Consider the following 26,516-nt stretch of genomic DNA (forward strand, 5'->3'; position numbering starts at 1 on the left):
GGTGGGCTCCCCTATCTGCCACCCAGGGGACGTGCTCTCTAGAGGTTACAGGGCCTTCCGAGAGAAGAAATTATATACTTGGTTTAATCCTTTATCCAAGTGTAAACAAACAAAGTTTGCAACTGAAGTATTATCAGGACTGGGCAACTCATATATAGAGTTACGACTTCACATCACTTGCCTTAGTATCTCATAATGCAAAGCACATATCCTTGTGGGCATGTATTCTACTAAGGCAAGTGATGTGAGTCATTAGCTTCTATATATGAGTTGCCCCAGTCCTGAAAATATTTCAGACACAAACTTTGTTTGCTTACACTTAGATAAAGGATTAAACTAAGTATGTAGTTTCTTGGTATCTTTAATTTATAGTATAACTAAGTGTAAAAACTTCCAACAACTATCTCTAATCCATGGTATTTTAATAATAAGGTGTAACACCTTTTGTCTACTTGTATATGAAAATATGGCTTCTGCATTACTTTAAGCTTAGTATCACCTCTCAGTCTGGCTCCCACTGATCAGACATAACTCTTGGAACATTTATGACTTTCCTGTTCATATCCAAGATGGACTTGACAGCCCCATTACAGCATCTGAAGTTACCACAGCCTATAAAGAATGCCAGACAAGAAAATCCCCAGGGCCTAATGGTCTAGGGCTAGAACTTTATTGTGAGGCCTGGGATTTTATTCTTCCCATTCTAGTTACACTGTTTAATTCCTTTCTCTCATCAGCACACATACCAAGCCATACTGTCCTCATTCGTAAACTAAATAGAGATCACACCTTAATCAGCAGCTGGAGACCTATTTCGCTATCTAATGCTGACTACAAGATATTTTTCCGCATTATCAATAACAGGCTCAAAGTGGGAATTAAATATATAATTAAAAGCACACAGGTGTATGGAGTACCAGGTCGAGCAGTAGAATTTAATCAGTTTCTGCTATGTGATCTAATCTGCTTAGTTAACACTAAAAAGCAGTGCTATCAGTAGACCTTACTCAAGCATTCGATAATGTCTGGCATCCCTTTCTGTTCCATATCCTCCAGCAAATTGGTGTAGGTAAAAACTGCTATCTGTTATCAAAGGAGCCTATGCCAATTCAACCACCCACCTCCTAGTTAATGATTCTTGTCAGACCCAGTAAAAATTGAAAAGGAGTCAAGCAAGGTTGCCCTCTCAGTTGACTGCTCTTTGCATTAGGTCTTAAACCTTTCTTACAACAAGTCAACAATACACATGCTGTGTGAGGAATAATAGTTCCTTCGACTAAAAAGGAAAATAAGGTATTAGCATATGCCGAAGATGTAGTCAGAACTTTGAAGGATAATGACTATATATATATATATATATATTTTTTGGTATTTTGGAAAAATTCAGCAAAAGCATCATCAAATTCCTGACAAGTACCCTCAAGGGGTGTACAGGATAGGATAGTACTACATGAAAAATTTACGTCGTTACTAACTTCCTATCTACAATTTTCTTCCAAATCAGTCTGCTATTTGTCAACAGACTGATTTGTACTGTATCAATCCACCTAATCTTGGCCTTAGTCTAGGTAATTTTCCTGGCAGAGAACACTTGTTTTGCTAATCTTTCCTCGCCCATTCTGTTTAAGTGACCATACCACCTGAGATTAGCTCTGCTCACGCATTCCTGGATGCCGACAATGTCAAGTTCTTTCCTAATATCCTCATTTTAATATGATATTGCCATTGATGCCATCGGTTCACGCCTCTAATCTTTCTCAGGACTCTCATATCTGCGGTCTCTAGTCTTTTGTCAAGTGTTTTACTTCTGACCCAGCTCTCAGATCCATAAGTTAAACTGGTTTGAACACTGTCTTGTATACAGCTAATTTAGTGTTACGAATAATTTTTCTCTTATTCCATATGAATTTATTCAGTTGACTTCCCAACATACCAGCTTTCTTGATCCTGTTGTCTATTTCCATATATAATTTGCCATCTTAAGTAAAAATCGTGCCTAAGTAGCTGAAATGTTTTACTTGTTCCACATGTTTCCCATTCACAACACAGTTGACATTTTCAACAATTCTACCCATTTTCATTGTCTTTGTCTTTTTAATGCTGACCTTATACAGTATCTATTACAACAGTTATTCAATTTAGTCAGGGAATCTTGCCAACTTGTTGCGGATTTATTTAAAGGTATAACATTGTCTGCATAAAGCAAAGAGATGACAATAACATCTCCAATTTTGATATCAGGCTTAATACCACTTTCCTTCATAATGTGATCCATATAGATATTGAATAACAGAGGGGATAATGTACATCCTTGTCTCATACCAGATTTAACATTAAACCATCTTCCTTTACTTCCTTCAATTCTAATTGCCAACTTACAACTCAAATATAGACTAAGTATTGCTTGATATAATGCCCCATTGACACCATATAACTGTAACGTATTGAATAGCTTCTCTCTTGGCACCTTGTCATATGCCTTTTCCAAATCGACAAAATTTAAATACAGATGTTTGTTATATTCCCATGCTTTCTCAACTATTTCTCGTAAAGTGAAGATCTGATCCTGACAGCCTCTATTTGGTCCGAATCCAGCTTTTCTTCCACAATTTTTCTCACCGCTTCTCAAGTATACTTGCATAGATCTTGCCAGGAACACTCAGTAGGGAAATACCTCTGTAATTCTCACATTCAGCCTTATTTCCCTTTTTATATATGGGCACTATTTGAGCTCTACTCCAATCATCGGGAATTCGTTGAAAGTTTATTTTTCACTTGGTTAGAATATAATAAATTTAGTTTAATCCTTTATCCAAGTGTGAGCAAACAAAGTTTGCGCCTGAAAGTGTCTTCAGGACTGGGGTAAGGTGGTTCAACTCCATGCGAAGGTCGAGCAAGCTACCAACACTCCTATCTCAGTATCTCCCATAATGCAAAACACATCTCCTTGCAGATATGTCTAATGTTAAGCATTAAGGGAAGGGCCACTACCCAGACTAGTTTCGACCTTTATTGAGGTCTCTTCAGTGGGAGCCAGGCCCAAGTGGAGATACCAGGCAGAAGTGTTAGCAAGGTCATCTCTACCTATAGGAGTTGCCAAATGGTGTGCCACCTTTTTAATAAATTACTCTGGATTTAGAGAAAGATGTTGAAAGTTTATTTTTCACTTGGTTAGAATATAATAAATTTAGTTTAGTCCTTTATCCAAGTGTGAGCGAGATGACCTTGCTAACACTTCTGCCTGGTGTCTCCACTTGGGCCTGGCTCCCACTCAAGAGACCAAAGGTCGAAACTAGTCTGGGTAGTGGCCCTTCTCTTAATGCATAACATTAGACATATCTGCAAGGAGATGTGTTTTGCATTATGGGAGATACTGAGATAGGAGTCTTGGTAGCTTGCTCCACCTTTGCAAGGAGTCGTCCTGGTGTTGCACCACCTTACCCCAGTCCTGAAGATACTTTCAGGTGCAAACTTTGTTCACACTAGGATAAAGGATTAAACTAAATTTATTATATTCTAATCAAGTGAAAAATAAACTTTCAACATCTTTCTCTAAATCCAGAGTAATTTATTAAAAAGGTGGCATACCATTTGGTAACTCCTATAGGTAGAGATGACCTTGCTAATGTTTCCGGCTAGTATCTCCACTTCGTCCTGGCTCCCACTGAAGAGACCTCAATAAAAGTCGAAACTAGTCTGGGTAGTGGCCCTTCCCTTAATGCATAACTTTAGACATATCTGCAAGGAGATGTGTTTTGCATTATGGGAGATACTGAGATAGGAGTGTTGGTAGCTTGCCCCACCTTTGCAATGAGTCGTCCTGGTGTTGCACCACCTTACCCCAGTCCTGAAGACACCTTCAGGCGCAAACTTTGTTTGCTCACACTTGGATAAAGGATTAAACTAAATTTATTACATCGGGAATTTGTCCCTCTGTCCAGGCTTTCTGAACTATGCAGTGCAGCCACTGTAAGACTCTTATACCACCATACTTCAGCATTTCTGGTCGAATATCATCTACTCCTGCTGCCTTTCCACATTTCAAGCCTTTGATGGCTTTTTCTATTTCAAGTATGGATATGTATTCCTGACTGTATGCCTGTTGAGCGTTTTTTACCACTGTGTTATCACTGCTTGTTTCATTTAGCAATTTTTCGAAGTAATTACTCCATACTTCAAGGATATCTTTTTCTCCTGTTTTCATGTCACCTTTATCATCTCTAACTCCTTTTACAGCACTCTTTCCTCCATTTCTTAGCTTCTTCATCAACCTCCAGAATATCTTACCACCACCTTGATATTTATTTTCTATGTACTTGCCAAATTCCTCCCATGACTTTTGTTTAGCTAGTTTTACTGTGTTTTACTTCCTTACATTTGTCTCTGTATTCTCTAAGAGCAAAAGCTGACTTATTTGCCAGGAACTTTTGATATGCTTTCTTCTTTTCCTTCACTGCCTCTTTAACTTCCTGTGTCCACCATGGAGTTTTAATTTTTCTATCCTTGCAGAGAACTTCACCACATGCCTCTCTGGCTGAATCAATCAGGGTTTTCTTCAAGGCTTGTCACTGAATCTCCAAGTTTTGATTCCTGTTCTCAAACTCTTTCATTTTATCTTCAATAATCTTTGTGTATTTTAGTCTACAGTTCACATCTGAGAGCTGCTCAACTTTTATTCGCTTTAAAACTTTCTTACATTTTATTCTTTTCAATATGAAATTCAGTTTTATCCTGCTGAAGACTAAATAGTGGTCACTTCGAATTTCAGATCCTCTGTACACTCTGGTGTCTTGCACCAGGCAGAAAACATCACTATCAACAATAACATAGTCAATGAGATTTTTCTTATTCCTTGCCTCTTCTCTCCATGTGAATCTGTGCACATTTTTACATTGGAACATAGTGTTAGTAATAACCAGTCCATGTCCTGAGCAGAAATCGAACAGGTATTTGCCATTATTATTGGCTTTGCTCTTTTCTCTAAATTTTCCCAAAATATTTTTGTATGTCTCACAATCATTCCCTAATCTGCTATTTAGATCCCCAACAAGGACCAACTTTTCCTGTTTTCATTGTGTCAGTTGCTTTTTCTAAAGCATCAAAAAATTCCTCCACTTCCATCTTAGTAGAACCTTCTATGGGACCATAGGCACAAATAAGTCGCATTGTCCAGTTCCCCATTATCATATTTGTCCACATGACTCTATTTAGACTGCCTGCCATTCAAGAAGTTTAGCCTCGTATTCTGTGTTGAATACTATGGCTACTCCTTGATTGTCCTTTCCTGAATATAACATTTTGTATTTATTGCTCACAAAGATCTCACCAGTTTTTTTCTTTTTTTTTGTTTTAGTCACCCCAATTATGTCGATCTGGTACTTATCTAATTCCTCAGCTAGCTTCATTTCTTTGCCATTCAGGCTTCTTATGTTGATAATACCAATCTTTAACTCTGGTGATGTTGGATTGGGGTGTGCTTTCAGATTTGTTCCAGTAGCTGACTTTTCGCTGTTCGCCCAGGTTCCCTGGCGAAAACAACGGGGGCCTTGTTTAACTGGGCGACGACCCGGCCGGCATGAAATTTTGTCGTGTTGTACCATCATTTTCTGTATTGGTTTAAGCCAATAAGAATACAATTTGGTCGGCTAAATCCCAAATTGCTAGCCCCTCCTCGTTCGTTCAGTATCCAGGTAGATAACCAACAGGGTGCACCACGAGAAGGTGATAATTGGACATTAGGTCAGAAGCCCTTGTCGGTTCTCTGCATTCCTTTAAAGGCTATGTGGAGGTCTCTTCTCAGTTATACAGCTTTGACCCTTAAGCACCCCTTCAGCAAAAGCTGCGGATTAATTATTAATGCAGAGAAGACAAAATTTAAAGTTTATGGAAAGTGCGATCTTAGAGGCATTCCTTTTGTACTTACCCGACAGAGAGCCCCTCATTATACTTGGGATTCCCTTCTCCACTTACCCAATATTACTAGTCCAAGAACTTGGAAATGTTAGAAGACTGGGCTAACTACCTGGGTAACAGTCATCTTTGTGCTTTAGTTTCAGTTGGTTTTTTGGTTGTTCATCTATATGAGATTGGTGAAAAAGAAAAACTGATAGCTTTGGCTATATCATGATATAAAAGAGCTTAGCCTCTACTCTCCCTCTCATGCTATCTATCTGTCTTTTTTTTTTTTCTCCTAATACTATCCGTCTCTCTCTTGCACCCCTATACTAACCCCTCTAGGCCTATAATGAGCAACCCTAATGAAGGTTGAAACTGGTCTAGGTGGTGATCCTTCCCATAATGCATATACATGTCCACAAGAAATGTGCTTTGCATTATACTAAGGCAAGTGATGAGAAGTCATTAGCCTCTATATACGAGTTGTTCCAGTCCTGAAAATACTTCAGATGCAAACTTTGTTTGCTTACACTTAGATAAAGGATTAAACCAAGTATATAATTTCTTGGTATCTTTAATTTATTTTTGTCTTTTGTTTCATGTATCATTTTTCCATTTTGTCTTTAATATTTTTTCTGATTGCTTCATTTATTTCTGTAAGTTCTACTGTATTTCTTTTTCCTTCTTCAATTGTCTTTTCTCTAGCAAACTTTTTGTTTTCTCTGAAAGGTTTTTATTTTTAACCTTTTTATTCTTTGCAAACTTATGTCTGTTTTCTTATAATGATTAGATTAAGATTTTGCTATATATTATCCATTTGGGAATTTTGTTTTCTATCATCTTATTTCTTTGATTGTATAATATTTTTTGCAATTTCCTATTGATATAATGTTTTGTTGGCTACTAATATGTCATTATTTATCTTTACTTATTTTGTTTTATTCTGTTTTTTTTTTGTGTAAATTTTTTCTTCTGTTATCTTCCCCCTCTAACTATTCTGTGAGCACTTCCTATGCTTATTTGATTAAACATTTCATATGAGATGATAAAATATATTCTATTTCACTTTTTGTTTGTCCATTTGGACTAATCCTTGTCCAATTTTGGTTTGGTCTTCTTGTAAAATGTATTTATGGTATTCAACTTGTTCCTCACTGTGAAGTTTAACATAATATTTTCTCTTTCATTTCACACTCTGATTCCATTTTTTCCTATACACTTTTCAAGTTCATTTTTATTTTTTCCTAGTTGTGCATTAAAGTTTCCCAACACTATTGTGTAAACTGTAGGATCCTGCTGTATTGCATTGGACACTGTCATGGAATTTTTCAACTTCATCTTCATAGCTATTGGTTGGTGTATATTTATACTATTTTAATGGTTTATTGTTCTGATGTTTGAACTAAGATATTATTATTACGTGATATCTCCAGGGAGTCCAAAGATTCATCGGGTGGAGGGGGGGGGGGGGCACCGACTCTGTAACTCTCTGTCTCCACCACTCAATCCACCAAGTACAACAAACTGCAACTACCATCATCATCAATGCCATCTACTGCCCACAAACATTGCTAGTATTTTCACAGACAATCGCAAACATCCATGTCCACAGCAGGAATCAAACTCACAGCCTTTTGACTGGAGAGCGGATATTCTAACCACTTGGCCAACCAGGAAGGCATATATGCTATGTGATCTGATATTCCTGCATATTTAAAGCCTTGTTTGCTATATAGTAGTCAGCTCTGCCCCGGGGCAGAGCTGACTACTACCGGGTGCGTCCCCAGGTGGCGGATCGGGGAACAGCCTTCAGATATGGAGGTTAGCTGCGATATAAGCAGAGCAATCTGGCGAATAAGCAGCCGTGGACCAACAGCGACTGAGCTATCAGGGCGTGGGGGAGCAGAAGCGGCAACTCTGTCTCACTTAAAACCTCACAAAGCCCAATGACAATTCGGTGACATGGCGAGTAGCGCCACCATTAAATAAGTACCTGCTGGGGTCACTGCCCCTGACATTGGGAAGCAGCATTGTCAGTACTGACACAAGGTTGAAGCCAAATGATGACGGAAAAGCTTGTGATCAGAGATTTGCAGATGGCAATATGATTATATTGTGTACGTCTGTAATACTGCGGAGCAGAAAACAAATGGAGAAACTACTGCTCTACCTTATCTCCAGAACAACCACCATGGCGAGCAAACCCTTACAATCGGCCCCAAGTTCCCGGCGTCCCTTAAATGGGACAGGGGTGCGAAGAATCTCCGTGCTCAAAATGGTGTCCACTTTTAAAATTGCAATTTGGAATGTCAGAACTCTGTATGAAGCTGACAAATTAAGAAATGCCACAAGAGAAATGAAGAGGCTGGGCATCTGGATTTTGGGAATTTGCAAGACAAGATGGCCAGGATCTGGAAAGTGTCAACAAGATAATACAACAATGTATTACTCTGGGAATGATGAAAACAAACATCAACATGGTGTAGCTGTAATAGTAGATGAAGAAATCAATAAATCAGTACTAAATTGGATTCCATTTTCTGAAAGGATAATGCTGTTACAACTTAAGGGAAACCCCGTTAACATAAATATCATCCAAGCTTATGCACCCACAGCTGACAAAAGTGAAGAAGATGTTGAAGAGTTTTATGAACACCTAAAAGAGATTAAAAACCTAACAAAGAAACATGATATAAACATAGTGATGGGTGACTTCAATGCAAAAGTAGGAAGAGGGGGTGATGGAGAAATTGTTGGCGAACATGGCTTAGGCACCAGAAATGACAGAGGAGATCGCCTAGTCCAGTTCTGTCAGGAAGAAGATCTAACAATAGCAAAAACCTGGTTTAAACTTCCACCCAGAAGACTGTACACTTGGAAATCGCCTCAAGATAACCAACATAACATTGTCCGAAATCAAATTGATTATATACTGATAAATAAAAGATTCCACAGTAGTATAAAGAGTGCAAAGACTTATCCTGGAGCAGATATCTCATCAGACCACAATTCCATAGTTGCAGAAGTACGTCTTAGATTAAAATCAGCTAAAAAATCACAAAAGAAGAAAAAGAAAATTTATGTAGAAAAACTGAAAGACCCGAACATAAATAAAAGTGCCAAGACACAGCTTAACCTGCGATTACAACAGATTAACATAGAAGTAAATAAAAGTGTGGAATCTCTTTGGAATAGCTTAAAGAATGCCATCGTAACAACAAGTATTGAAGAAGTAGGTTATGTGAATAATATAAAACAACAGGAATGGATGACAGATGAGATTCTTTCTCTTATTGATACAAGAAGAATGTACAAAAACAAAGACCTAGCCAGGTATACAGAAACACATAACATCATCAAGAAAAAAATAAAAGAAGCCAAGGAAAATTGGATGAAAAATTTATGTACTGAAATTGAACTGCTTCAGAAGAAACATGATAATTTCATTCTGTATAAGAAAATCAACAAAATTTCCGGAAAACTGAGGAAAAAGCAAATAGTGTCTCTAAGAGACGAAAATGGAAAAATAGTTCTAGAAGAAGAGAATAAAGCACAGATTTGGATAAAATATGTAACAGAACTTTTCAATGATACTAGACAGAAGCCTATAAATATAAAAGATAACATTCAAGGACCAGTAATCATGAAATGCGAAATAGAGAATGCTATACGAACAAGTAAAACAGGAAAAGCCAGTGGACCAGATGGTGTGCAAACAGAATTTTTAAAATTAATAGAACCAGATAACATCAAACTTCTTGAAAAACTATTTAATGAAATATATGTAAGTGATGAATTTCCATCAGATTGGCTCAAATCTACATTTATCACTATCCCAAAGAAACCCAAAGCGAATTCCTGTGGTGACTTCAGACTTATTAGTCTAATGAGCCAAACATTAAAAATATTTTTGAAAGTAATTCAGAATCGCATTTATAGAAAAAGTGAAGAAACTCTAAGTGAAACACAATTCGGCTTTCGGAATGGTTTTGGTACTAGAGAGGCCCTTTTCTGTACCCAAATATTGATACAAAAATGCATAGAAAAACAGAAATCTGTCTTTATGTGTTTCATAGATTTTGAAAAAGCATTCGACAAAGTCAGACACACTAACTTAATAGAAGTCCTTCAACAAACAAGGCTAGACGAACAAGACATAAGACTAATAACAAATCTGTATTGGAATCAGTCAGCTACCGTTCAATTAGACAACATTACCGCCAGTGATATTAACATCAAAAGAGGAGTGAGACAAGGATGTGTGCTCTCACCACTCCTGTTCAACATATATGCAGAGGTAATCTTTAAAAAAGCATTGGAAGAATGTCCAGAGGGAATCACAATAAATGGAAAAATTGTTAACAACCTATGATATGCAGATGACACCGTGCTAATTGCAGATAACATTATGGATCTCCAAAAACTCGTTGACAGAGTATACATAGAAAGCCAAAGAATGGGAATAAATATAAACATCAACAAGACAAAATACATGATCATCAGCAAACATCCACTCTCATCAATGAAACTGACACTCAATGGGAAATATATTGATCAAGTGTCAAGATATAAATATCTTGGTTGTTGGCTTAATGAACGGTGGGATCCAGAAATAGATATAAAGACAAGGATTGAAGTTGCACGGCAGTCCTTCATGAAAATGAGAACACTATTCTGCAATAAAGAGCTAAACATGGAAGTCAGATGCTGAATGCTGAAATGCTACGTGTGGTCTATTCTGCTCTATGGAGTTGAAACATGGACATTGAAGGCGACAACCATCAAGAAAATCGAAGCCTTTGAGATGTGGCTATACAGAAGAATGCTAAAGATATCATGGACAGAAAAAATTACCAATGAAGATGTCTTAAAATCCATTGGCAAAGCTAAACATCTTTTACAAATAATCAAGAAACGAAAAACATCATATCTTGGACACATCATGAGAAACAGCAAATACCAACTTCTACAAACTATTTTGGTAGGAAGAATTGATGGCAAAGGAACTAGAGGAAGAAAAAGAATATCATGGTTTGACAACATCAAGACGTGGACAGGAAAGAGCAGTGCACAACTGCTCAGATTAACACAAGATCGCAGTTTGTTCGCCAAGATGGTCGCTGACCTTCGATAGAAGATAGCACAATAAGAAGTTTGCTATAGTTTTGTTTATAAGGAAACCTACTCTCTGTTTGACATTATCTGGTCTTCTCCAGTAAAGCTCCTTTCCTGATTTTAGTGGTATGCAATCTTCCGATTTTCTTTTCACTTCACTTAGTTCTATTATTTTACATTTCGTTTTGTTTATTTCATATTCCAATTCTTCCTTTTCATCATTGCTAATGTTCATATACATTTTATGTGGCAATTGTGAAATTTGTTTTCTTGCACTTGCTTTTATTATTTTGCTTTGGAGTAGCATGTTCAGTCCAGTAACTGTGTTTCTCTATTGAACTAGGTTCTCCAGGGATTATAAGGCCCAACAATGCTGGATACTATGGACTCATTTTTCTATGTAACATATTCATGGTTTTAATTGGGGGGGGGGGGTTTGCCTTTTCTCCCATGAAGACGAATTGGCAGTAGTCCATCTAACTAGAGCTGTGGAACACCACTAATGTTATCACTCTTGGTGTCTAAAAAGATAAGTAACATGCCCTTGTTCCTACCTGGCCTACACTGCTCTGCCTCAGAATATTCCAAGTGACTGAGTAAGCTGCTCTATAGGCAGCTGTCTTCACCCACGGAGTATAAGATGCTGCTGGGAAGCTGCCCCTCTCGAGTACCATCACACGCAGTTGGAATCCATGAATTCGGTAAATAAAAAAATAAAAAAAATCCCATATTACAGGAGCTTTAAAATAACACATCTACCCTTGAGATACCACAAACCAGTAATATTGGTTTTGTTATTTTAAAAATCTAAGATAATAGCTTTCTCAGTTTGTTGTTTTTCTTCCAAAGCATGGGCTACAATTTTAGTCTTTGCCATTGTAGAATTCTTATTTATTTTTCTTTTAGCTAGTGTTATTTAGGCTATCCGAAATAGGAGTGTTACAGTCTCTGAAATGCTCTTATAGGCTCAATCATAGTAATTTAATAGGATTCTATGTATTGAAAAAAAGTCGACGAGGGAAACTATACACAACACTATGATACTTGAATATTATTTCATTTGTATGCATCTTTATGAGTTTTAAGAGGTTAGATAATTTTTGATTTGTGATGAATGCTGATTTATAGTCAGTGTTTTTTAATATTTATTTAAATGTGTACTCATGTTTAAATGGCACGAGATATTTTTTGGAGGGGATAGAAAGCATGGAAGATAGATGCATGGCAACCTGTCGCAACAAGAACAGACATCTTGACCTGTACAAGGTCAAGAAGAAAAGTAATGAGGTTTTTTTTTTTTTTTTTTTTTTTTTTTTTTTTTTTTTTTTTTGAGACAGTTGGCAGTACTGTTGAATTGATGATGACATATGTTAACGTTTCCTGCTCTTTCCACCAATACCAATTTCTTGTTGGTAGAGTAAAGACCAATCAAGTTACTAGGTTTTTAGTAAGTGTATGTCTGGTCTATTCATCGCGAAAATGGAGACGCAAAACTTGAACAACTTTTTGCAATTGAATTTTGCTACTAAAACATTTGATAAAATTAATCAAGCATATGGTAATGATACAAGATATTTTTGGAGGGGATTGAAAGCACGGAAGATGAGTGATGCACGACAACCTGTCACAACAAGAACAGATGCCAAGTGAGAACGATTATCGATCAAATTTACTAAGAAATCCTTGAATGGCTGCGAAAATGCATCTTATGGGTGTATTCAGAGATTGTGAATAATTAGATTTTGCATCATGACAATGCACCTCCTCATTCTGCGCTGTTAATTTGCAAGTATTTAGTCGAAAAATAAAAATTTCAGGTTGTTCCAACATTCCAGTGTTGGAACAACTGTACTCACCTGACTTGTCTCTGTGTAATTTTTTTTCTTTTTCCAAAGCTCAAGAATTGAGATGAAAGGTACCCATTTTGACACCGTAATAAACATCCAAAGAGCCATGACAGGGGCCATAAATGAGCTAACAGAAGAGGATTTCCAATCCTGTTATACTGCATGGAAGAAAGGTTTGAGCTTGGAACTGGTGCATTGTGCAAGAGGAGTTACTTTGAGGATGACCACTATGTATCAGATGATTAATTGAATGCATGATTATATAAGAATTTTGTTTCATTACTTTTCTGCTAGACCTTGTATGTGTTATATATATAACAAAACTCTGCCTTACATAAACCCAGTGTTTGGCTATGCTATGTACATGATGGCCACATGGAACTGGATACTCTCAACGTTTTCTTAACCCATCTAAACAGTAAGCATCCCATGATCCATTTCACCTTGGAGAAGGAAACAACAGTCTCCCCTTTCTAGATACTCTGATTACATGCCAACCTAATGGATCCATAGCATTCGCTATTTACAGAATATCCACATATACTGGTAGATAGTATCCACATATACTGGTAGATATTCACCAAAAAGCACTCTCCCTCCCAGTAATATGGAATTGTAAGAACCCTATATAACAGAGCAAAATTAATCCCACCATGTCCAAAAAATATTCCTCATAACTGCAATCATTCGGTCTGACACAGGACTTCTGTAGGTGGATTGCCAGTTTTCTGTCCAGACGCACACTGTGTGTGATGGTGGACGGCTCCCTGTCCTCTCACCACTCAATTAATGCTGGGGTCCCACAAGGTTCTGTCCTCTCACCAACCCTCTTCCTGCTTTATATCAATGACCTACTGCAATTGACCTCCAACCCAATACACAGTTTTGCAGACGACAGCACACTACACTCCTCGCTTGCATTTGATAAGCCTTACCCTACACAACTCACCTCAACCTACAGAACATCAACCACCACCACCCTCAACTCCGATCTCCATGCCATCCTACAATGGGGTTCGGATAACCTCATAAATTTCAATGCTAATCAAACCCAGTTCTGTACTATTTCCCATAAAAAAGAACAATTTTTCCCCAGTATCCTTTTTGATGATACCCAAATTTCCAGAGAGAGTTTGAGATCTCACTCTTTGGAATCGCCCTCACGTCAAACCTCTCCTGGCATATAAACATATCTCAAACAATGCATCCTCAGCCTCAAAAAAAACTAGGATTTCTCTTTCGTTCATGATGTTACTTCACCCCTGAACAACTATTAACATTATACAAGTCACAAATCCGCCTAACTATTGAATACTGCTCCCACATAGGATGGGGGCCCCTAAAAGCTCTCTCAAAATGCTTGACTCAATACAGAGGAGAGCAATTAGACTTATCAATGATCTATCCCTTACCAATTCTCTCCTCCCACTTTCACACAGACGTATGGTCTCTGCAGTATGTTTATTCAACAAATATTTCCATGGGAAATGCTCATTTGAAATAACATCAATAATTCCCCCGCTCAGTACTGAGCTCATTGGAACACGTGCAGCTGCTGCACAACATTCCTTCACAGTACACCTAGAAACAAACAGAAGAAGTTTCTTTTCCTCTTCCTTCATCCCTGCAACTGTCCTCTCACCAACTGTGAGAGGACAGTTGCAGGGATGTCTCCGACCCTGCAACTTCTTCAGGGATGAAGAAGTTGCAGGGTGGGAGACTGTTCCACAGGTGGGAGACTGTGGAACAGTCTCCCACCTGCTGTGTTTCCCAAGGAATACAGCTTCAAGTCATTTAAATCAAATGTAAACAAATTTCTCCTTTCCCAACCCACTACCCATACATGGTATGAATGTACCAACCAACCTCCTGTGTATGGGCCCAACATTAAAAAAAAAAAAAAAAAAAACCCTTTCCTTTCAGAACAGAGACTATATAAAATTTATCGCCATTCCATATTTATTTATCATATGGAGTGTCCTCTCTTTTCTCCCCCGTCCCTATAGGGGGAGTTGAGCCCCCCCCTCATGGGGGGTTAAGTATTTATGGCTGTAGATCCGTGTGTTCACAGGGCCGGTTTGCCTGCTTGCGGGATGAAAAACCCCAGATAAACTAGGGGAAAACCCTGCTGTCCATGCCCAAGACCGGCTAACTTGGCTATGGCTGAGGAAGATTCTTAAGCTCCTCACGTCGGCGATGGGAATCGAACCCAGGACACTCCTTCCCCAGGCATATGGCTGCGAAGCACAAAACCACTAGGCTAACTTCTCGGACACTATTCTATATATTTGAGTACATCTGAAAAATTAACAAAAATCCTTAAGAAATACAACCTTATAACCAATTACAGACTACATAAAAAAACTAGCATCATTTATCTGCTCTACCAAATACCAGCCATGTTCCCTAAACCTGCCAAGTGTTTACCAAGTTCCTTGCAGCTGCAAACTGTCCTACTATGGCGAAACAGGCAGGTCAGCCAATATCAAAATTTCTGAACACATGGACTACATTCTGTTCATCCATTATGGCACTTTGGACTTGCTGACAACGCTCAGGAGACCCAACACAGGATATGCTGGAAGAAGGCCCACTCTACTCCACTGCAGTAAATACAATATGAGAGGCAATTCCTGGACTCGCCTTGGCCCTGATGAACTTTCCAAACCTCAACAAATTTGGGTCCATGAAATTTCCCCAAATTTGGGAGATACTCATCTTCAGATCTTTTGCACAGTGGTTGAGACTACCCAATTTAGCTCACTAGGAGGCACCGTTTAGGACTCTACGCCAAACTTTGGCAGCCTTGTTTACACAGTGTTAGTGCCTGCATGCACATATCATTGTTCTGTGATCTCTGATGACAGTTTGACTATCTGATTGGGATGCTCATTGTTTAGATGGGTTAAGAAAATGTTGAGCATATGCTGAAATATTATTATTGTATGATGTCTCCATGGTGTCCAGAGACTCACCTTGGGAGACCCACAATTAGCTTATACACAAAACCTATCATATCTCTCCTTAACCTCATTCACTGTCACAGCACTCATAAAACTAATTCTGGCAATCCATTCCACCCACTCTATGCATAAAAACTAGTCCGTGCACCCTTACTAACCACATAATTAAACAACTTCCATGGATGATCCCTAGTTCTTTATTTGTCATATGTTCGAAAAATTTCCTTTGCATCAATTTTATAAAACCATTTTAATATCTTATAAGTCTCTATCATGTCCTCTCTTGTCTGCCTATCAACTAAACTTTGTAATGCGCACACACTTTCAACCTGACCTCATAGGTGGCATTTCACAGACCTGTCAACAGCTTGGTCACTCATCTCTGAATCCTCTACCACCTCCTTATCCCCAAGAAACCAGGAGACAAAATATGTGCACAGTATTGAACATGTGGGCCAAATCATAGCCTTATAAAAAGGATAACTTTCCATGTTTACTTGTTAATGTGTTTTTTAACATCGAAGTAATTCTCTGAGCTATTTTTCCCACTTTTTGCAATGTGCCTTCTGAACTTCAACTCTCTGTCCATCATTATCCAAAAGTCTTGGTTCATCAATTTTCTGTAATCTAGTACCATCAATGTGACAGACAGTATCAAACTTTTTCAACCCAAAGTCCATAACCTTACATTTTGCAACAATATATTCACAGTCATTTTGATAAATTTATTTAAATCATCATGGAGGATATCTACATCACCTTTATTTACTATTGCCCTCCCCAATTTTGCATCATCAGCAAACAATTGAATATCCTATTGAAACACTAATAAAATGGTTGTATTAAACTTCTCAAAATTTGGGAAACTTGAATTCTTAGGTCTACCACTCAACACACCTAATGCTAGCCAACAGCACCTATAGAATGCACCCTTCATAGGACTTTAGGCTTTCCGTCTTATCTTTTCCACTTATTGTTTTGTGCAAATGTGTTTTTGAAATTTTAATACTGTTTCCTTGACAATGCCTCAGTGATTGACATAAATATAGAAGTGATTAAACGTATTGTTTAATTATTTATATATGTGCTATATTTATTCCATTATTGGTTATAAGTTATATGCATGAATATTAACTTCAAAATTTAAATTGTATATAGAAAAACTTTGCAAAGAACAAAATGGCTTCCAAAAAGGATGATCATGCATTGACCCAGCTTCTACGTTACAAATCTTAATAGAAAACCGTTATGAATTCAACATAGAAAAACACACACACATAGCATTTGTACATTACTGGAAAGCTTTTGACAGAGTCTTAAGGAACAAACTGCAGACCATTCTCAAGAATCTAAACATTTCAAATCAGCTGCTTGCTGCAATAACTAACATGTATCAGAACAACCAAATAGCTATAAGAATCAATGACAAAGTTATAGAATGAAAATCAATAAACAGAGAGGTATGTCAAGGATGTCCAATGTTACCACTCTTGTTTAATATCTATATAGATGAAATAGTAAAGAAATGGAAGAAAAATATAAAAGCAACATTTAAACTGGATCATGGAACTATGCCTAATACTCTTTTGTTTGCAGATGACTACATAATCATAGAACGAAGTGAAGATGAACTTCTTAAACATAATTGCTAAAAAAATTTGGAATGCAAACATCAATAGACAAAACAAAAATCATGGCTTTTAAAGGACCATCTCCAGTCAGAAGTAAAATCATGATTGAAAATAAAATTTTAATACAAATTAATTGCTTCAATTGATGTAAAAATTTCAAACTTTCTAAAGATAACAGATATGAACAATATTTTCAAATCTAACCAAGCTCAAAAGCATACAAGAATAAGAGTTTATAAAATTTCGACAAGACTTTCTCTACTGTGCAGAAGTGAATTATGGACCATAAAAACTGCAGAAGAAAAAAGAATAGAAACTGGAGAAATGAAATTCCTGTTCTATATTCTCTGGAACAAGAAAAAAAAAGAAGCACAGAAATACATAAAGAACTGAAAATAGACTCAATATTGGACTAAATATATGAATACCAAAAGAAGTGGATTGAACATATCGAAAGAATGGACAGTAAAGACTATCCAAAAAAAAAAAAAATACTCCTATATCATCCAGTTGGTATAGGAATCATGAATATAGAAGTCAGGGACCAAGGAAAAGCTGAAATGAAACCGGAACAGGCCGCTAGGCCTAAATTCCTGAAAGGATGATATCACTTTTAAAGTTGTTGATTTTGGATAATGCCCCTGGATATCCCAGTGGATTTGGTGATGAGTGAAAATGTGAATGTGGAATTTTTACTTGAAAATATAACATAATTGCAGCCTACGAATCAAAGGGACAATCAAAAACTTTTAGTACATTCTCTCTATGAAGAACTTTTGCACAGGCAATTAAAACTGATGGATTAATTTTTCTCTCTAATAGTATACTATTAGAGAGATGCCAAGGAAAACATGAATCATGGCATGAAGTGACATCAAACAAAAGATTTTTGCTTGCTGCAAAGGATTTTATTGGCTTTAAACAAGCAAGCAGATAATTTTATATAAAAATTAATTAACATTGCAAGAAAGCTTGATTTAGATGAAATAGACTTTGTTCACGAATCACATTCAGAGACACTTAGTAATGATGACCTTGAAATTTAGATGAATAGCATGCTTATGAAGATGGAAATGCCAAAAATTGTGAGGTAAGAAAAATGTGCAGATGAAATAATTGTTGTGAACAAATTTGACATGATCCCTTTTTAACTCCATTGAGTACATTATACAAGTACTCCATATCTAATAGTATACTATTAGAGAGATGCCAAGGAAAACATGAATCATGGCATGAAGTGACATCAAACAAAAGATTTTTGCTTGCTGCAAAGGATTTTATTGGCTTTAAACAAGCAAGCAGATAATTTTATATAAAAATTAATTAACATTGCAAGAAAGCTTGATTTAGATGAAATAGACTTTGTTCACGAATCACATTCAGAGACACTTAGTAATGATGACCTTGAAATTTAGATGAATAGCATGCTTATGAAGATGGAAATGCCAAAAATTGTGAGGTAAGAAAAATGTGCAGATGAAATAATTGTTGTGAACAAATTTGACATGATCCCTTTTTAACTCCATTGAGTACATTATACAAGTACTCCATTGAGTTAAAAGACACATCATGGAAGACCCACACTATCCATTAACGCAATACCTATCATACATCTCATTCACTGTTGGGGGACTCACAACCACCTCTAGCAATCCATTCCACTCATTCACCACTCTCCAAGTAAAGAACCTAGTCCGCACACCCTTACTAACCACACTCTAAGACAACTTCCAAGTGTGACCTTTGTTTTCCCCCTCCATATACTGAAAAAATTCTTTTGTGTCAATCTTATAGAATCCCTTTAGTAACTTCTATCATATCCCCTCTTCCACCTGTCAGCTGAACTCTGTAACCCACACACCTTCAATCTATCCTAATAGGGACCTTTTCACAGACTTGTCATGAGTTTGGTCATTAAGCTCTGAATCCTCTCCACCACCTCCCATTCCTCTAGCAATGCAGGTGACTAAATCTGTGCATGGTAGTCCATGCACAGATTCAGCCATATTCAACATGTGGCTGAATCATGTTGAATATGGGATAACCATCGTCTTTACTTGTCGGTGTGTTCTTCAAAATCCAAGTAATCTACTAAGCTATTTTGCCAACTCTTGCAATATGTCCTCTGAATTTCAAATCTCTGTCCACCATCACCTTCAGATCCCTAGTCTCATCAGTTTCCTGGAATCTCGTACCACCAGTATGATACGAAGTAAGTAATACTTTCATCCAAAGTGCATTACCCTTACATTTTATCACATTAAATTGCTTGGCCTGCATCACTGTGTTAATCTGCCAAAGCATGTCATCCACATTTTTTTCTGGACTCCCAAGTCTATAGCAGCAATCAACAATATATTTTGTCCTATTGACCTCTGTCTCACAACAGTCTTAAATGAACCATTTAAGATTGTCTGACTGACATTTCCCTCAGATCTACAATCTTGGTTAACTTCTGTTTTTGTTGGTGGTCGTTCTTCAGCTGTCATTAAAAATGGTTCAAACTATCATGTGGAAATAAAATGGTTTCCATAAATTAAGGAACAAAGGGAAAAATCCCAACCCAAAAACTGTGTGATGAGTTTTTACGCAATTCGATGAAAAGCAATACGATATGAGATGCGAAAGAAACATCCTCAACAGTTATAAATAGTTTAATTTGAGAAAAATCACAATAACCAAAAAACTGTGTGATGAATTTTTATGCAGTTTGGTGAAAAGCATTATGGCATGACATGAGATGTGAAAGAAATACCCACAACAATTGTAAATAAATAGTTTAATTTGGAAACATGAGTACATGAAGACAGTGGCCAAAAATTGGGTTAAAATGATATTGTCGAAGTGCCTGAGTAAGGCATGTGTTCAGCTCACAATTCATACTGTTTATAATAGTGTCCAGGAACTTGTTTGGTAAAAACAGCCATTGCTCCTGCAGAAATCTTCTAAGTTCCTCGAGGTTTTGGGGATGGGAATGGGGGTTGAGAGCAGAAACACGTATCTGTCTAGATCATAGGTTCCCAAAGTGGGCAATACTGCCCCCCAGTGGGTGCTGAAGCCTTCTAGGGGGGCTATAGTGGGATCAGAAGCATTTGGGGGGTGTTCAGGCGGTCTAGGGGTCGGTGGCTCTTTATAGAAGAAATTAATAATATATATTTAAAAATTAATTATTTTCATGATTTTGCGATTAGATAATCATTTAAAATTTAAATATTGCATAATTCATCTTATGCCCGTCTTACACGATCAATTTTTTTTATCAATTTTCTATTTCAATTATTTAATCATTTGAAAATTTACCATGTCAGATAGAAATAGATGTCAATTTTCTATGTTCAATAAGAAAATAGAGCATGTATATATGTGCGTATAATAGGTTATGTTTACAGTAGCAAATATATTCGTTATATTTCATTTCAAAATATATATAAAACCACTTTTCTAATTGATTTGTACAAACCCAATTTTTTATAATTTAATATTACAAGTAAAAATAATGATGGCAAGAAAGAAATAAAATCATAAATTTTAGTTAGCCTAGTTAGTACCAACTTATATTGCTGACTAGAGGGAAAAAACAAAGCAAATATTATTCAAAACTTATTATACTGTTTTCTGTGGTTATGTTTTGTAGGTTTGTTGTTTATATCTTGTGTAATTATTTTATTTATTAATTATTATTTATAATTATTCGGACAGTGCCGTGGTCAGACGAACAAAATACGCTTGCGTGCAAAATAAAAAATTGAACGTGTCATACAGAATATTTTAACTTCTATTTTTATATACCGTATATTATCGCGTATAATGCGAAAAATTTATGGTAAAAAATACTACTTAAAGTTAGGGTTTCGCATTATATGCGGATCCTAAAAAATATGACATCTTATTAGACTTGCACACACAATATATACTACCTAATGCCTATGCAACCAAATCTACTTGACCCACTCGCATTCGGTGACCGAGCATGCATCGTATCTGCGCATGCGCTCTCCATCGCCGAATGTTAAAGCACAGTGAGATAGATAGAGCACAGTTAGGTATATCGGTTTAATCACAGTTCATTTTAAATATTATTCGTTAAACAAACCTAGCCTGAAAATGAGCCAACAGAAACATAAACGTTCATCTTCTGAAGCAGGATTTAAATTGCGTGTCTTGCAGTTTGCAGAAGAACATAATAACACTGTTGCTATGAGAGAATTTGGTGTAGCAGAGAGTAATATTAGACTTTGGCATAAGCAAAAAGACAGTCTTGAAAAAATCCCCAAAACGAAATGTGCCCGTCGTGGAGATGTAGCATCCTTTCCAGAACTCAAAGAAGAGCTAAATGAATGGATTTTGACGCAACGACAAGATGGCATTATAGTAACAAGAAATGCAATTTGTTTTCGAGCTCTACAACTCAAGAATGGTAAATTCAAGGACACACCAGGTATTTCATCTTTTCTTGCTTCGCTTGGGTGGTGCAACAGATTTATGGAACACTAAGCATTAACATTACGACACCGAACAAAAATTGCGCAGAAGTTACCAAAGCAGCTTGAAGAAAAAGTGCAGTCCTTCCATAAATTTATCATAAAATTACGGAAGTGTCACGGATATGAACGTTCCCAAATTGGCAATATGGATGAGACGCCCATGTACTTTGATATGCCTGGGGATCTAACAGCAAACTCAGTTGGTGAAAAGGGTGTCTTCATAAAAACAACGGGACATGAAAAAACGCATTTTACTGTTGTTCTAGCATGCATGGCAGACGGAACCAAATTAAAGCCAACAGTGATATTTAAAAGGAAGAAAATTCCAAAGCATATGAAATTTCCACCAGGTGTAATTGTTCACGCCAATCAGAAAGGTTGGATGAATGAAGAAGGTGTACAATTGTGGCTGGATCAAGTATGTAACATACGTCCAGGTAGCTTGTTACGTCAACAAAGCATGTTAGTCTGAGATATGTTCCGGGCGCATTTAACAGAGGCAAGCAAAGAGAAAGCACGTGAACTACGTACAGACCTAGCAGTCTTACCGGGTGGTCTAACTTCCGTTTTGCAGCCGCTTGATGTTAGCTTGAATAAGCCATTTAAAGATCACTTACATGAAAAATGGAGAGAATGGATGTCATCTGGTTTGGTGAAGATGACAAAGGGTGGGAATTTTCAGAAGCCTGAGATCACCCTAGTCACCAGCTGAGTTAAAGAAGCATGGGATTCGATATTATCTGAAATGATTCAACGCTCATTTCTTAAATGTGGAATAAGTAATTCAGTGGATGGATCCGAAGATCACGTCATATACAAAAGCGAGGATGACACACAACAAATTGGAGAGCATGAAGACGATGATGACAACTGCTACACTGATGATGCAATCCCTACAGATGAATTTATAAATGAAATGTTTGACGACTCAAAAGATGAAGAATTTAAACGATTTTGACATTTTGTTTTAAAATAAATATTTCTTTCGTTAATTCGTCTTGTATTTTGTTTATTTGACATTTTGTTTAAAATATTTCTTTCGTTAATTCGTATTGTATTATTTATAATGTTATGGAACAAGATTAACAGATCGCATTATACGTGGACATGGCATTTTAGGGCTAGTTTTCAAACAAAATTTCTAGTTCGCATTATACGTGGATCGCATTATACACGATAATATACGGTAGTTAAAAAATGTATTCATTTTTTGCTATTGTAAAAATTGATTGATATCAAATGGCTTGAATGTGGAAAACTGTTATAATGGGGGGCGTTTACAAAATTTGTCTTGCAAAGTGGGTGGTGGCTGGAAAAAGTTTGTGAACCTATGATCTAGATCATCCCAGATATGAGGATTAAGGTGAGGAGACCTAGCTGGACAGTCAACACATGTGATAATCTTTTCTTGAAGATATTGATCCATGAGCTTTGCTCTATAAGGACAGGCATTAAATGTCTTGGATTGAATGCCCCCCCCCTCCATCATTTAGCATATCATAAAGATAGGAATGTAGAGCCTTGTCTTGCAGCATTCATAGTTCCACTAGGAAGCACATATAGTTTGGTGCATCCATCCAACAAGATCATCCCAGATATGAGGATTAAGGTGAGGAGACCTAGCTGGACAGTCAACACATGTGATAATCTTTTCTTGAAGATATTGATCCATGAGCTTTGCTCTATAAGGACAAGCATTAAATGTCTTGGATTAAATGCCCCCCCTCCATCATTTAGCATATCATAAAGATAGGAATTTAGAGCCTTGTCTTGCAGCATTCATAGTTCCACTAGGAAGCACATATAGTTTGGTGCATCCATCCAACAAGATGTCTCCCAAAATCATCACACTACCTCTACATAAGTGCCCCTTTCATGGATATTACAAAGATGATAATATGTCTCTGGTTCTCTCCAAATCAAAACATGCCTGGTATCACTTTGTAGAGCAAATCAGGACTAATCTGTAAATAACACTGACCCCCATTGGCTTTGTGTCCAGTTGACCTGGAGCTTGGCCCATTTCAAATGTTCTTTCCTGTGCTATGGGACATGCAGACTAGTGGTGTAGCATAGAGGCTACCTTGGGAAAGCCTTCTGTGCACAGTGGAAGCATATACTAATATTCTTGTAACCAATTCGAGATCAGATTGTAGCTGATTTGGGCAGTACTCCTATTTCAGCTAATCAGGGATATCAGTCATCCACTGCAGTTGTAGCCCTTGGCCTTCCTTCACTGTATCTTCAAGATTCTGTTTGTGACTGTCGGAATTAGTTCCACAGTCTATGAACCATGGAACAATTGAAATGCAACATCTGACTTTGGCTGTCCTCTGGTCTTATGATAGCTCTCTACCTGTGTTTATCGGTAAAATGTCTTGCTGCCATAACCCAAATATTTTGCTATCAGGAAATGAAAAACTACTCCATACCACTGATTGCACCTTTCATTTGTATGCGATAACTAAACTCAGTGTTTTATGTTTTACATAATGTACCAGATTTTTGTATCTCCCTCCCAGTTATAGCAGTTTTTCTCTTTGTTCCTTAAATTATGAAAACCAGTATATTTCCCAAACAGATTTGTAACTTTAATAAATTTAGTTTAATCCTTAAATATAAAGAGCTAATAAGCTTCATTTCGGCGATATAAACATTATTTAAATTAAGGTGTTATTAAATCCCACATTGTTTTAAAACCGAATAAGAAACTCAAAGATTGGAATCAGAGAGTTTCTTGCCGAATATAGTAAACTATAAAGTATCGGCGACCACTAGCGTGAGCTAATGCAAGTGACCCTAGTATGTAGTACAATACCGGACAACTCGTAGCAAAGGTGGTGAAGTTCTGATCGCTATTATTCGGTTTTAAAACAATGTGGGATTTAATATCCCCTTAATTTAAATAATGTTTATATCGCCGAAATGAAGCTTATTAGCTCTTTATATTTATATTTAAGTAACTTAATGGTTGCACCTGTTTGGAAACTCATATAGCAGAGTATATAAGTTCTTTTCGCTATACACTTTGGTATTAATTGGTCTAGCTACTCACTGATGAAGCCTCAAAAAAGGCTGAAACTGGTCTGGGTAGTGACCTTCCACCATAATGTAATAACAGCATACATTTCCTAGGAAATGTGTTTTTACATTATGGGAAATACCTAAGAATAGCGATCAGAACTTCACCACCTTTGCTATGAGTTGTCCGGTATTGTACCACTTACTAGGGTCACTTGCATTAGCTCAAGCTAGTGGTCGCTGATACTTTATAGTTTACTATATTCGGCAAGAAACTCTCTGATTCCAATCTTTGAGTTTCTTATTCGGTTTTAAAACAATGTGGGATTTAATATCCCCTTAATTTAAATAATTAGTTTAATCCTTGATCCAAGTGTAAGCAAACAAAGTTTGCGCCTGAAGTATCTTCAGGACTGAGGCAACTCGTGGTAAAGGTGGACCAAGCTCTCATCACTCCTTGTCTCAGTATCTCCCATAATGCAAAGCACATCTCCTTGTGGATATGTATAATGCTATGCATTAAGGGAAGGGCCACTACCTAGACCGGTTTCAACCTTTATTGAGGTCTCGTCAGTGGGAGCCAGACCCAGAGGTGGTGATACTAAGGCAGAAGCAATGGAGAAGTCATATTTACCTTTAATGCATGGCATTATACATCTCTGCAAGGAGATGTGCTTTGCGTTATGGGAGATACTAAGACAAGGAGTGATGAGAGCTTGGTTCACCTTTACCACAAGTTGCCTCAGTTCTGAAGATACTTCAGGCACAAACTTTGTTTGCTTACACTTGGATATAGGATTAAACTAAATTTATTATAGTCTAACCAAGGGGGATAAAACTTCCAAGATTTGTAACTTATTGCAGTTATTTGAATCATCCTTCACAGTTATATTGCAATTTAAAAAAAAAAAGATTAAAAATGTGGTTTAAAAAAAAAAAAAGTAAATATTTGTAAAGTACATGGACCAATTATAATTTTTCATATTGAATATTATGTTTATTTAGTACAATTTCCTTAGAATGGGATTATTTTTCTCAAAATTCAGTAACTGTGTTAATTAAAGAATCACTGTAATTATTTTTTTTCTTTGCAATGTTTCTTAGAAAGAAAAATTATTTTCTGAAAATTCTCTATGCTGATTTATGGAAAAGCAGTTATTAGAAAAACAACTTTAAGCCTGTTTAAATTTGTTTGCTTAACCTTTATTTACATCGCAGGAACCAGGTGCTTGTTTTATGGAACCTGACAATAGGACAATTCAGTCACAAATTTCAGGTAATAGTAATATATATATATATATGTGTGTGTATATGCATATATGTAATTGCATGTTAATAACTATTAATTTAAATGTAATTTAAATGAGTTTCTTTGATGAGCTGCAGTTTAAAATTACTATTTGACTAGAAGAACTTAAATAACAATAATGAGATAAAGGCAGATATATGGATTCTTTCATAGAGTTTGCACCTTTTAAATAATGCAACTGAATATTCAAGACTTCATTTATACGTAGTAAAATAATATTTGCATAACAGCAATGTACAGACATTATTTGA

General features: G+C 36.7%; 1 protein-coding gene across 2 annotated transcripts in view; it reads left to right on the forward strand.

The window, feature by feature from the left end:
* Sas-4 (spindle assembly abnormal 4) overlaps positions 1-26,516 on the forward strand; it is a 527,986-nt gene that overhangs the window by 85,841 nt on the left and 415,629 nt on the right. For both annotated transcript variants that reach the window (XM_090396928.1, XM_090396929.1), the window contains exon 5: positions 26,175-26,232. In XM_090396928.1, coding sequence (XP_090253054.1) covers positions 26,175-26,232 — 58 coding nt within the window. The remainder of the gene's footprint in view (positions 1-26,174; positions 26,233-26,516) is intronic.

Source organism: Typopeltis vanoorti, chromosome 8, assembly GCF_054136105.1.
Source record: "Typopeltis vanoorti isolate ZY-2024b chromosome 8, IOZ_Tvanoo_1.0, whole genome shotgun sequence".
Classification (NCBI taxonomy): domain Eukaryota; kingdom Metazoa; phylum Arthropoda; class Arachnida; order Uropygi; family Thelyphonidae; genus Typopeltis; species Typopeltis vanoorti.